Below are 12,395 nucleotides of genomic sequence, written 5' to 3'. Positions count from 1 at the left end.
AATCCCATTCATTGAATTTGAGGTTTACATTTTAAGTTATTTCTGTATAAAGGTAACTTTCCACTGATTTAAAATTATATCTTCCATTTTTCATAAATTATATGTTAGATTCAGCCAGTACAGATACATGGTAGTAGGCAGCAGGATGAAGGTTTCCAGCCCAGCAGACACGCGCATTAGAGGTGTGTGAGCACCCTGGCAAAACGCTCTCCTGGCAAGGTTCTGGGAGGACCACAGCCCGCTCAGCTCCACAGCTTCTCTGCAGCTCTGCTCACTCTTCTGCTTTCTTTCAGGTATCTTTACCAAAGGCAGAAGTACAGTAGCATTTTGTGGGCCAGATGTTCCACAGACAGCAGCAGATAGAAGTAAAGTACGAAATGAGAATTGGACACTCGTTGCAGGGATGGGATCAGTGGGGCTAAGGATGGGGAGCAGAGTTAGGTTTGAACATTTCCTGGAGGGAAAGGGTAGGAATATTTTATTTGGACATTCTGCCCCGGGCAAGAGTGGCAAAGGTTATGGTATAGGCAGTCTTCCATTAACTTGTAATCTGCTGTGTTCAGGCTCATTTTCATTCATTGCAAATTGTCAGTTCCTTCTTCAGAGCTGACAGCTTTGACAAACATTGCTTCCTCTGTGCACTCTTCGAGATATATTGTGCACATTTTTATTCTCCTCAGATTTCCGAAGCACAGTTTGGGGGAATTCATCTTCGAAGCTCAGTTTCAACAATATCTTTCAAAATGGCTGGCACGGCTTTGATTTATGATTTCCATTATAAGACCTACAGTAAAACAATCTGCTCTTGTTTAAAAACATTTGGTTCTTTTGATTTTACTTTGGCTTTCTGCAAGTCATGTAAACTGCACCAGTTTCACCACCTGCTGCCTACACTGGATGCATTTACGTTAACGCTTTAGTTCAAATTGGGAGTGGACTTCTGAAGCAAATGTCTTGGCTGCTTCCCAGTTGCCCAGCTTATTTTTAAAGGTAGAGTTGTCTCACTGTGTATGACATGGGTTCATTTCATCTGATACAGAATAGGAGATGTGCTGCGGGAATGTACCTCATGCACTTCAGCAGCCTATGGGCGTTCACCCCATGGGACCAGACAGAGCTAGGCTGAGGTAAAAACCTTTTGAAAGATATATGATATGGACATCTGGTCCTCAACCCCAACTGTTCTGCTCTATAAACCCACTTGTGTTGGTCTGCACTACTTGGTAATACAGACACAACCATTGCCTGCTCCAAGATTTGCAGCATTTGTGCATAAACATGTATTTTGCTGCTCAAATATCATTTGGATCATCATGACTGAACTCCAGCTCCCCCTGGAATTCCCTGTGTTCCTGTCTCAGACCAGAGCTTGCCATACTTTTCATTCCATGGATTTTGATCAATCCTACAACTTCTCGGTAGTTAATCAAATGTGATTTTCTTCTTGACATACAAGACATACACAGATCTTGTTCCTTGTTACTGAGCTCAATATCGTTTTTACCTAAGAAAAGTGCTTCCACGTTGCCTGTGTTCCTCAGTGCTGAGATCACTTGTACTTCTGCAGTTCTAAGCAATAGTGGTGTCCTTTGCTCATGTAGCTTTTTCAGCTACACCAGCAGCTGGACCACAAAGAAGAAAACTGATAAAATGTTGTCAAATACCTATTCAGATTTGCCAGCAGAAGCATTGATTTGGAGCATGCAGTTAATTTTTTGTAGCTGAAAGTCTTCTCTTGTCCTCTGCAACCATGAAATACTTTTCATTTATCCTTGCTTGATTTCAAGCTAGCATTCACACAGATAGGATAAATAATTTTCTTTTTGTCGACCGGAGAGTAGTTGAAACAGTATTTGCATCTTTTTCATACATAATATACATAGATCAGCTTTTTACCATGACTGTTGGTGAGTGTATGGCAATATGCGATTACATGAAAATCACTGTTCTAAAACTGTCTTTGGGACATAAAGATTCATAGATGCTGTAAGACTTCAGTAAGGGGTAAACAAGAAAGTTCATTTTGAAAGGAGACTCTTTTTGTTATAATCACTCGCTTGCCTGAATTACCTTTTTTCTACACAGAAAAAAAAAGGCAGAACATTATGAAATATTTTTAGCAAGCTCCTCTCATAGGTTTGAGGCCTTTCTGTGGGACAGGAAATAATGTTCACCATCTCACCAAGCCTTCTAATTTCCTTCATTTCTTTCTAGCAATACTTGCAAAAAGTTCACACCCAGAATGAAAGAAAAAGCTTCCTCAGTTGGGGCACAACATCACCGTGCTGCCCACACCAGCGTCCCACATAACTCTGCCTGCCCTGGCTTGGGACATTGTGACAGATTACCGCGTTGGCACAACACTGTATTCTGGGATGAGCTAAGATTACCATTGTTACCATTAGCTTCATGCTAGGCATTTGTTATATTACATACTGAGACACAGATAACAACTACCAAGTCAAAGAGTTTACATTCTACAAAACAAAACCACAAAATATGAAACTATGAAAGCTGGAAGGAGATTACAGTTTCTCTAATAGTAATGTATTTGTTTTAATTGAACACGAGAGTGGACAGTAGGGAATTTAAAGGGAAGATGCAAAAATGGGATAATGGCATTCATCAATAGAAGCATGGAAGAAAGTGCCCCAAAGTACAGTGGTGGGAGAGAGAAAAGGTTGTGACTTTCAGTTTGTTCTGATGCTAGTGGTGGGAAGAGCAGAATAAGTGAAATGCATGTGGAAAAAGGTTCGTGACGATGTTCTGAAGGAGAGACTGCAGGTGAGCAATGGGACTGGGTACGTCAGGGAAGAGAGAAAGGAGATTTCTACTGCCTTGGGGCAACAGCAGGAGCCTGGGAAGGTCATGGGCTGCGGCAAAAGGAAGGAGCAAAAGAAACAGAGCACAAAGCAGGGAGCGCTGCCTAATGTGGGCAGCCAGCCCAGCCCAAACTGGCAGAGACTTTCAAAGAGCCGGGGAGGGCTCTAAAGAGTTTGCTGCAGCTTGGAAAAAAAAAAATAAAAATCACTGAGCTGCCTGAAGGCAGACCTGGAAACAAGAGCCTGTCTGCAAGGATGCACAGGGCAGGCTGTGGATTGTTATTTCTGTACTGTCTGACCCTGTTTGGAGGCTTTTCTGTTTAAAAAGTTAGTTATTATAGTTATATTTAAATAAAATTTTCTTTCTTGGTTTTAAAAGCCGTCAATATTCTTTAGAAAATTCACTATAGAGGACCTGAGCAGATTCATCTCCAAGTGTTGGTTGACTTGGGCTAAGAATTTCTTAAGGAAAGCTGTTGAGAGAGCAGGTGAAATATTAGTCATTCTTTTCTTATGAAAAGTGCATTAGAAATAAGGATATTGCATTATTTGCCCAGGTGATAAATTATAACTCACAGGTAATGTCCAGGACAAACATGACTTGAGGAGCTGGAAGCTTACCCTGTGGAGATGCCCAAGGGTCCACTTCTTGCCTGGTACAGGGCTCTAATCCCCACCTGCGAGATATTCAGACTCAAAACGCATTTTGGTTTGCGTGGCTGTTGTGCTTAACAGTTTCTTCTGTTGCTGTTTACAAGAAGTAAATGGGTTTATGTATCATCTGACCTGCAGCAATTCTGATGTGGTGAGGTGATATTGGTAACTTGCTCGACTTGATACTTGTTGAGTAATTTAGCTCAGGTGTGTTCCTAGGCAGCTGGCTGTCCAGGTGAGCATCTTGTATTACTGCCTGTTGTCATGGTTACAGGGCCAGCTGCATCTCTTCTCCCCGCTCTGAGTTTTCTGAGTGCAATATGAGGGCTGTCCTTGCCTGGGGTACAACATAGCAAATCTTCCACTGACAGACTTGGATGCAGCATAGATGCCTGTAAATGAGCACTGGCTCATTTCAGCACATCTAATAGAATTCAAATGTGTGTATTGGATGCACTAGTGTTAGCTCTTGACTACCAATAAGTGGGAAGCTAACTGAAGCAATTATATTTTCTTAGGTCTGTGAAGTCAACTCTTGGTTTTAATTAGCCCTTTGAAGTGTTACCAGAATTCCCTATCAGGAAAAAATATTTATATGTATGCAAACACATAAACGTACACAACATATTTTATTATTTATATTACTATATTATACAAACAAGATTCTCAGGGCAGCTGCTAACCACTCACACTGTTCTGTCGAGTACTTGAGCATTTTTTTTTTGGAAAATAAGCAAGGCTTTGGTGAAGGATGTGCTGTCTGTGTTCGTGTTGTCTGTGTCTGAGCTGGCCACAGTGAAATGCCGTGTGAACCCCTGTGTTCCAAGGTGCCTGGCAGCAGCACAGGACCTCCTGCCTGCCCTCACCGGTGGCCACAAATGAGGTGGCCGGAGTGTCCTGGATGGTCCTTCCCGGGCCCTCCAGCCAGAGCATCGCTGACCTGCTTCCTTTTTCAGGGTGGAACCACTTTATCTTTTTCCCCTCTGTGTAAGGATTTTTTTGAAGATCTTATTGCTTATATTTATTTAAAAACCTTATTGGATGGCTGACTTCATTGGGCAGAAGGAACATTAATGGCATTTGTATGAGTTATTTGGAAAGGAGGGTTTTGCAGTAATTTCCAAGTGTTTTGTATGCCAGTTTCTTTCACCTGAAAGCATTTTTTTCTTCCCCATTTTATTTATTATTTCTGTACATTGTCTGTGAGAGGTTTTTTGTTATTTTCTGCTTTTTCTCAAGTTTCGTAAGCATGTGTGTATAATGTCTAAAATGGTCAAAAAAGTGTTGACTGTTGAAGGTAGGATGCAATGGTAGGTGTGCAACGTTTTCTTAGGCATGCTGAGTATTGCTACAGATGAGGCCTAAAAGAAAGGCAAATACTCTGGTCACAGATTGCAAACCGTGTTTTAACTTTCCCACATTAAAAATATATGGATGCCAGTTTAGGTTTTAAATGTATTTACCCCAAATGTTTTGATTTCTAGGAACTTTGAACCAAAAGAACTGGGGAAAGAAATATTCAGCTTGCAATGGTGCCAAACAATCTCCTATTAATATAGATGAAGATCTTACTCAAGTAAATGTGAATCTGAAGAAACTTAAATTTCATGGATGGGAAAAGGAAACTTTGGAAGATACTTTCATTCGCAACACTGGCAAAACAGGTAAAAAGTCAGATTTCACGTTTGGAGTTAAATGAGGTTATAAAAGTGATATAGGATGGACAATCAACCAAGGACTTTAAATGAAACATTTTCATTTCACTTTTCCTTAGCTTCTGCATTCTAAATTTATCCAGTAAATAAATATAACACATAGACACATAGAGCTGAAGCAATCTCATCATTTGTATCAAACCACCATGAGCATTCATTGAAGCTAAACAGTAATTTAGCATTTGCTACGAAATAATTATAATTATTACTTCATATCTAGAATCTGTAACAAGTATACAAAAATGATTTTCTAAAAGTATGAATAAGTTACCTACTCTTCTGGAAGCACTTCATGGGTGAGTTGTGGTTTCAAAAAACTGAGGATGGGATTCATCTCACCTACACATAGTCATCTATAATGTAGACACTTGTGTCTGAATGACGCACTTAGACTTCTTCTTACAGTTAAAGGAAAGAAATAGGTGCTTTTATGGTCCAATTTGTCTTACCTATCTTAGAAATGTATTTGAGAAAGAAGAGATTTATGCCTACAAGTGCCTATTTCTCCCAGCTATAAAAGAAGCTTATGGTGACATTTACATTGTCAGACAAATCTTTTTTGCAACCACTTTGCTGTATAAATCCAGGATAGCAGGAACTAAAAGCTTCTTGTTGGAAGTACGGTTTCTTGTTTCAGGCATAGGTATGGAGGAAGGAATCTTTTAACAGCTGTCTTTGAGCTTCTACCAGTTCCAGTGGAAGCCCTAGACCAGCAAATGTTATGTTATGTTATATGTTATGTTATGTTATTTTTAATTTGATTTGATTTTACTTCATTTTATTTTATTGTAATGTCATTGTTTCTAACTTCTGCTCTTGCCCCATCATGTACTTCCTATACACTAGTCCACAAATCACTTACTGCCCTCTTGCCCTACCAGCCGATAAATAGTACATTTGTCTTTTCAAGAAATCCCTAAGGAAACATTCTTTAAAGTCCATAAAAGTGAATTGAGCATTTCCTCATCTACAGCAATTTAGATATTATAAAAGGAACTGCTGAGCTCTGTGGTTAAAATTGTCTTCAAGGTCTTGAGGAGAGGAATGTAATGAAACTGAACTCCATTAGTGTTTGTTTTAGCAAGAGGTCAAACAATTCACAATCACTGGAGGTGGGAAAGCCAAATGTGGGGCTTTGGTCTATTCCACCCGTCTCATTCCCTCCAGAAGACAAGTGCTCAGTCCCATCTACAGTTTGGGTACAGCTGTGTCCAGCTGAAGACCTGTCATCACCTTCTCCCACGGGAGACTGCTCCACAGCTGAGGGGTCTCACAGACAGGACAGTCCTCCCAGGAACTGACTAAAATTTTCTTTTTGTGTGTTGCCTCATGATTTGTATCTAGAAATATGATAATAATGGTGGAGGGGGTATTTTCCTTTTTGTTAAAAACACAGGTGCTTTCAGGAAGATATGTATTTCAGGAATTTCTTTTTTTAGACAGTCAGGTTGGTGGCTAAGGCAGTTTTCTGAGCTTTAGTTCTGTGGCTGGTTTCAGACAATTTGACACCAATATAATAGTGCACTTCACTAGATGACTATTTTATGAATTGCAGCATGAAATGAAACATTTTTCTCCATGCTAATAGTGAATTACACTTATTAATTTGTTTAAATAACCAATTTCCTGTCAAATCTCTTATGAAATACAGGGAAATAAGCATATCTTATTTATCTTTTAGCACCTATTACTGAAATATGAGATTCGTAGATACCTTGGCTGGCTTTTATATTGCGAATCCTTTTTTCCCCCTCTTTCTCTCTCTTTGTTCAGTGGAAATTAACCTGACAAATGATTATTATGTAAGTGGAGGTGGCTTAGACACCATTTTCAAGGCAAGCAAGATCACTTTTCACTGGGGAAAATGCAACGTGTCATCAGATGGATCAGAACATAGCTTAGAAGGACGAAAATTTCCTCTTGAGGTAAAGTACAGAATATTTTGACGATTTGTCATTCTGCAAAAAGTAGTACTGTTTACTAAATACTTTTTTGAATCATTTGATTAAAGTCTATTTGCAAATATAACATTCACTTAAATCCAAATTAATAGTATTTAAATGATGCATTTGATAAGGGCAACGTAAGGCACTATTCTGTGGCATGTTGAGAGTGTCTAAACTGCACATTTTCGCACACGTCTTCTAAGGTCACATTAGGAGTCAGTCCTGCTAACCTGGCAAAGCTCAAGCTCCCACTAAGAGTTAAGCTCCTGCGAGTTGGGCCCATCATATTCCACAGCAGTCGCTGGACTTTTCAAAGCTGGGGCTTTGCTACGAGCCCATGGGAGCTGCCAGGCCTCACCGTGACGAAGCGCGGCCAGCGTCGCTGGGCTGGACAGAGGGCTGGCAGCGGCGTGCCAAGAGCCACCACGTGAGAGCAGGTCCTGGGTGCGACCACGGCATTCACGGGCAGCCAGGCCAGCGCACCCCTGGCTGGCTTGGCAGAACAGCTTGCGGCAGCGTGGGGATGGGGTGGAGGAGAGGAGCGGCTCTCGCTGAGATCCACGAGGGTGCTCTGCAGACCAAACTCTTAACATGGCATTGTTATCATTTTCCAGCCAGAAAGACATAGTCGTGGCAGGCAGCCGTGCTGCTTCTCACTCCAAGCATTTCGGTCTCTATGTCAGTGAAACAACAGCGCCAGGCTTGGCCTATACCCCATGGAGAGCTGGGAGCCAGAAGCTTTCCCTGGGCAGTGTCGTTTCCCTTACCTCATTAGCCATTTAAAAATTCCCACTCATGCTCTGTCTGTCCTGCCAAGGCATCAAAGAGAATATTCTCCTCTGTCATCATCAGATGAAAAGCTGGTAGGAGCATGACACTCCCCAATTCGTGTTGGTGACCCAGCACTGGAGAATTCCCAGCTGCATCCAGAGAAAGAGAGGAAGGGCTGCCACAAACCCAGTGCCCACGACAGCAGTCAAATGTGGGCACAAAATACCTGATAAACTTTTATGAACAATGCCACTTTACGGAGACCGCAAGACAGATGCAGTAGGGGCATCCTGCCTTATTATTCATGTTTTACCACTGATTTCAAGATTTATCTCACCTGAGTGCTCTAGGTTAGATGTCCAGTATCAGCAAGCTATCTCATTTTACTGTATTATCCCTGGAGAGCGTTGTGCTCCTTGAAAGGATAACTCCTGCATACTTAGTGGTTTTCCAGAAGAGATCACTTATAGATAGCTAACAGCAGATGAATTTCATTCTATGTCTTAAGATAATGCATGTGACATACATTTGTAGTTAAGTTTATTGCTTGGACATTTTTTCTCAAAATAGAAACATAAACAACTGCATTGATTATTTTTTTATTTTTTGTATATGTAACATTTGAATATATTTTTATTTGCAGATGCAAATCTACTGCTATGATGCAGATCAGTTTACAAATTTTGAGGAGGCAATTAAAGGCAATGGAAAGTTAAGAGCTTTATCAATTTTGTTTGAGGTAAACAAAATATATCTTTGTGTCATTAAACAAGCTTTGAAACATGGCAGATGTTCAAACTGCATTTAACTGGTTCCAATGTGTGATCACTGAGTTAAAAATTTGCATATATCTTTCTAATTTATTCTTACAGAAAAGCAAATGGGCAAAATACTTTTGCTCTGCTTAAGTCATCTATGATTTTGGTGGTATACTGCAACTTTCAATTTTTTTTTTTTAAGCCTGTACTGCTAAAAAATGTGATTTCTTTTTCACAGATTGGAATAGAAAATAATCCGGATTATAATCCAATCATTAATGGAGTAGATAGTGTTAGTCGTTTCGGTAAGTCTGCTTCCATGTTTTATTGCTTACAGATTAGGCTAAAATCCGTTTCAGTGTAATTATGAAACCTTAAAGGCATTGGGGAGCACAGTTCTCTAGAGCTCAGCCCCATCTATTTTGTTAGAAACAACAAAAGTCATCTGGATAGACTAGAGAGCTGGGTAAGCACCAACCGTATGAAATTTAACAAGAGCGAGTGCCAGATTCTGTGCCTGGGACAGGGTAATCCTGGTTATACCTACAAATTGGGGAACGAGAGGATGGAAAGCAGCCCCATGGAAAGAGATTTGGGGTTCTGGGGTGATGGCAAGTTGAATATGAATCAACATATGCCATGGCAGGCAAGAGGGCCAAACGTGTCCTGGGGTGCATCAGGCACAGCATTGCCAGCCGGACAGGGAGGTGATTGTCCCGCTCTGCTCTGCACTGGTGTGGCCTCACCTGGAGCACTGTGTGCAGCTCTGGGCGCCTCAACGTAAGAAGGATGTCGAACGAGTAGAGTGTGTTCAGAGGAAGGCAACCAAGATGGCAAAAGGTCTCAAGGACAAGACTTACAAGGAACAGCTGAGGTCACTTGATTCGTTCACCTTGGAGAAAAGAAGGTGAACACGGCGGGGAGCAGAGGGGGAGGTGATGATCTCCTCTCTCTGGTGACCAGTGTGACAGGACCTGAGGAAATGGAATGAAGCTACATCAGGGGAAGTTCAGATTGGACATTAGGAAAAGTTTCTTCACTGGGAGGGTGGTTGGTCACTAGAACAGGCTCATCAGGGAAGTGGTCACAGCACCAAGTCTCTCAGGAGCTTAAACTGTGTCTGAATGATGCTCTTAGTCACATGGTTTAGTTTCAGGTAGTCCTGCGAGGAGCAGGGAGTTGAACTCCATAATCGTTATGGGTCCCTCCCAACTTAGGATATTCTATGATTCTATGATTTATTTACCCCAAGACTGAATTGTAGTAACAACAGCAGTAATTCTAAAGGAATATATATAACTATCATGAGGAATTTGCAGCTCTTTAAATGCTAAATCAAGAGAAATGCCTGATTTATTCTCTGAGTTTTCTTAGAGATACATTGCTGGATTTTTATATATGGTTGGAAGCCAAATAACAGGTGTCCAAGATGTGTGTTACAAGCATAAGACCGAATGAATATCAGTATTCAGTAGACTCAGTGGAGATGATTTTTGTTTTCAGTAGCTCCTGTGTAAATCTGAAACAATCCAATTGTATTATATTTGCTAGCATTATTCAAACCAAATGCTGACATTTCAGTGTTTTAGAATTCCATGTGGTTTTATGTCAGAGCACATGGACTTCAGCGTGGTGCATGAGGAGATCTGGGCTCTGTTTCTAACTCAGTTTTATGGTGGCTTCACATAAGAATAAACATGAATGAGGACTGTCTTGAACAGAGCTGTTTTCTTACATCATGGCCATGGCATTAAGTAAATAGCTTTTTCTCAGTTTTCCTGTATGTAATGATGCTTGAGCTCTGTAAAGCCCCTGAAGATCGATAGGATGAAAGTGTAAAAAGCCATTAGTGCACTGTTTTGAAATCTTTCAAAAGTATGACACTAAAATCAAGATTGTTTTTCTCTAGAAAACAAACACCATTCAACAAATATAAAAGGGAGCAACTTTCATAAATAACAAAGACAGAGGAGGGGGAAATATAAAGCAGTTAAGATTCATATTTGTGTGCCATCTTCTATACAACACAAAAGAGAACAAGTAATAAATCAAGTCTATTACCTGTCTGATAGCCTTGGAAGGAACAGTTAAACTATCAGCAGCAAGATTCAAGACACAGTCATTACATGGTATTTCAACAGAGTAAAATATCGTTTTCGTTAATAAAATGCAAATGAACTCTGAAAATTCAGGTCATGACTAAATCAAGTTGTTCCTCCTGAAGAAAAGTGAATAGCACATGATCTGTCCTTGTCTGCGCTGTACATGATCTGTCCTTGTCAGTCATATCTGTGTTGTACTTATGTGAAACCCAGTTGCTGAGTTCTCAAGCTCTGCAGAGGAGTAGTCCTGTTCCTTCCACACAAACTCTCCATTTCTCATCATTCTTTGTAGGTGTCAGATTTTAGAATCTAGATTGTCAATGGCATTAAGGGCATTTTAAAATCCAAAGTTGCAAAATGCATAACAGGATTCTTACTGTAAATGAGAGGTTTCATGTCTCCAGGCATCTATATGTAATAAAATGAGCTGGCCATTCATTTTTACTGAAAGAAGAATGCAGTAACTAGACACGTACCAGACAGCAATGATAGCTTCTATCTGAAGGTTAATTAACATGTTGACAGGAGAAACAGAAGGATGGGCTTTGCCCAACACTGCTGAATGTTCCCCATTCATGACACAAGGATAAGAAGGACAGGAGGAGCCAACTCTTAAACCTGAACTCAGTAGAACAGGCACTGTAAGAAGAAAAGCATCAATTTGCTGCGTTCACCAAATTTGTAAGGAATAATGAAGACAAAGACAGGTCAGAAATATGTACAGCGCTCAAGAAGTAACATATCTCTAAAACCATAAGTTAATGCACTGTCTCAAAATTCACTAGGTATTCATAAATGATTACTTACGAAATAAGGTATATAAGGATCTACATTATTCCAAGTTGTAGAAAACAAGTGTTCTTTTGGATGCGCCAGACAATAAGGCAGCTAATTGTCACAAGATAGATTGATAATTGTCACAGACTGAAAAAATGTGCCTTGAGGAAGTTGGTAACATTTCTGCCAATTTTTGTTGCTGAACCTACTGCCATACCAGCATGAACTTAAGCTTTCTGTGGAGGGACTCCCAGCAATTCCTTATGCATGTCCCCAGCCAACAAGGAACCAGGTAAACTGCTGACCTGAAAAACGCAATATTATTTTCACAGGACAATAAACAGAGTGGTCATACTCTCCTGGAGTAGGTCTTTGCACCCTTCTCTGCTTTGTGTAAAGCTGTTACAGTTTTTCATTACATTATCACCATTTTAAAAACCACTGATCCACAGAAATTCTGCTTCTGATGACATGAGTAATACAGTTCTCACGTCTAACATGGTCACAGTTCCCCAGGCAGTGATTTTCCAGAGGGGTTAAGATTCTGTGAGAAACAGCTTGACCAAATTCAGAGAGAGTTTGAAGCCATGTCATGAGACCAAGAACAGAAATTTAACGTATTTTTTCCTTTTAAGTTCATGGATGAAACAAAGATTTGGCATCTTGGACATTTACGAGTAAACTTACAGGTGAAACAATAATTGTGAAGCAATGTACTGATTATTTATTACTGGAGTAATTCATTACACCTTCCCAAGTTAACAAAGTTGTTATTGAACAATATTTATTCAAACTAAATAGAAAAGGCTCAGTAATTTATTTGTATGCTAGTCTATCTGGAGGTCAAATT

The 12,395-nt window shown here is 40.2% G+C and overlaps 1 protein-coding gene across 1 annotated transcript in view; it reads left to right on the top strand.

Moving 5' to 3' along the window:
• PTPRZ1 (protein tyrosine phosphatase receptor type Z1) overlaps nucleotides 1–12,395 on the top strand; it is a 139,437-nt gene that overhangs the window by 69,657 nt on the left and 57,385 nt on the right. The window contains exons 3-6 of the mRNA XM_065628937.1: nucleotides 4,961–5,140; nucleotides 6,965–7,116; nucleotides 8,552–8,647; nucleotides 8,905–8,971. Of these exons, the coding sequence (XP_065485009.1) occupies nucleotides 4,961–5,140; nucleotides 6,965–7,116; nucleotides 8,552–8,647; nucleotides 8,905–8,971 (495 nt within the window). The remainder of the gene's footprint in view (nucleotides 1–4,960; nucleotides 5,141–6,964; nucleotides 7,117–8,551; nucleotides 8,648–8,904; nucleotides 8,972–12,395) is intronic.

The sequence above is a fragment of the Caloenas nicobarica genome, chromosome 1, assembly GCF_036013445.1.
Source record: "Caloenas nicobarica isolate bCalNic1 chromosome 1, bCalNic1.hap1, whole genome shotgun sequence".
Taxonomy (NCBI): domain Eukaryota; kingdom Metazoa; phylum Chordata; class Aves; order Columbiformes; family Columbidae; genus Caloenas; species Caloenas nicobarica.
This window is presented reverse-complemented; position numbering and strand designations above follow the sequence as displayed.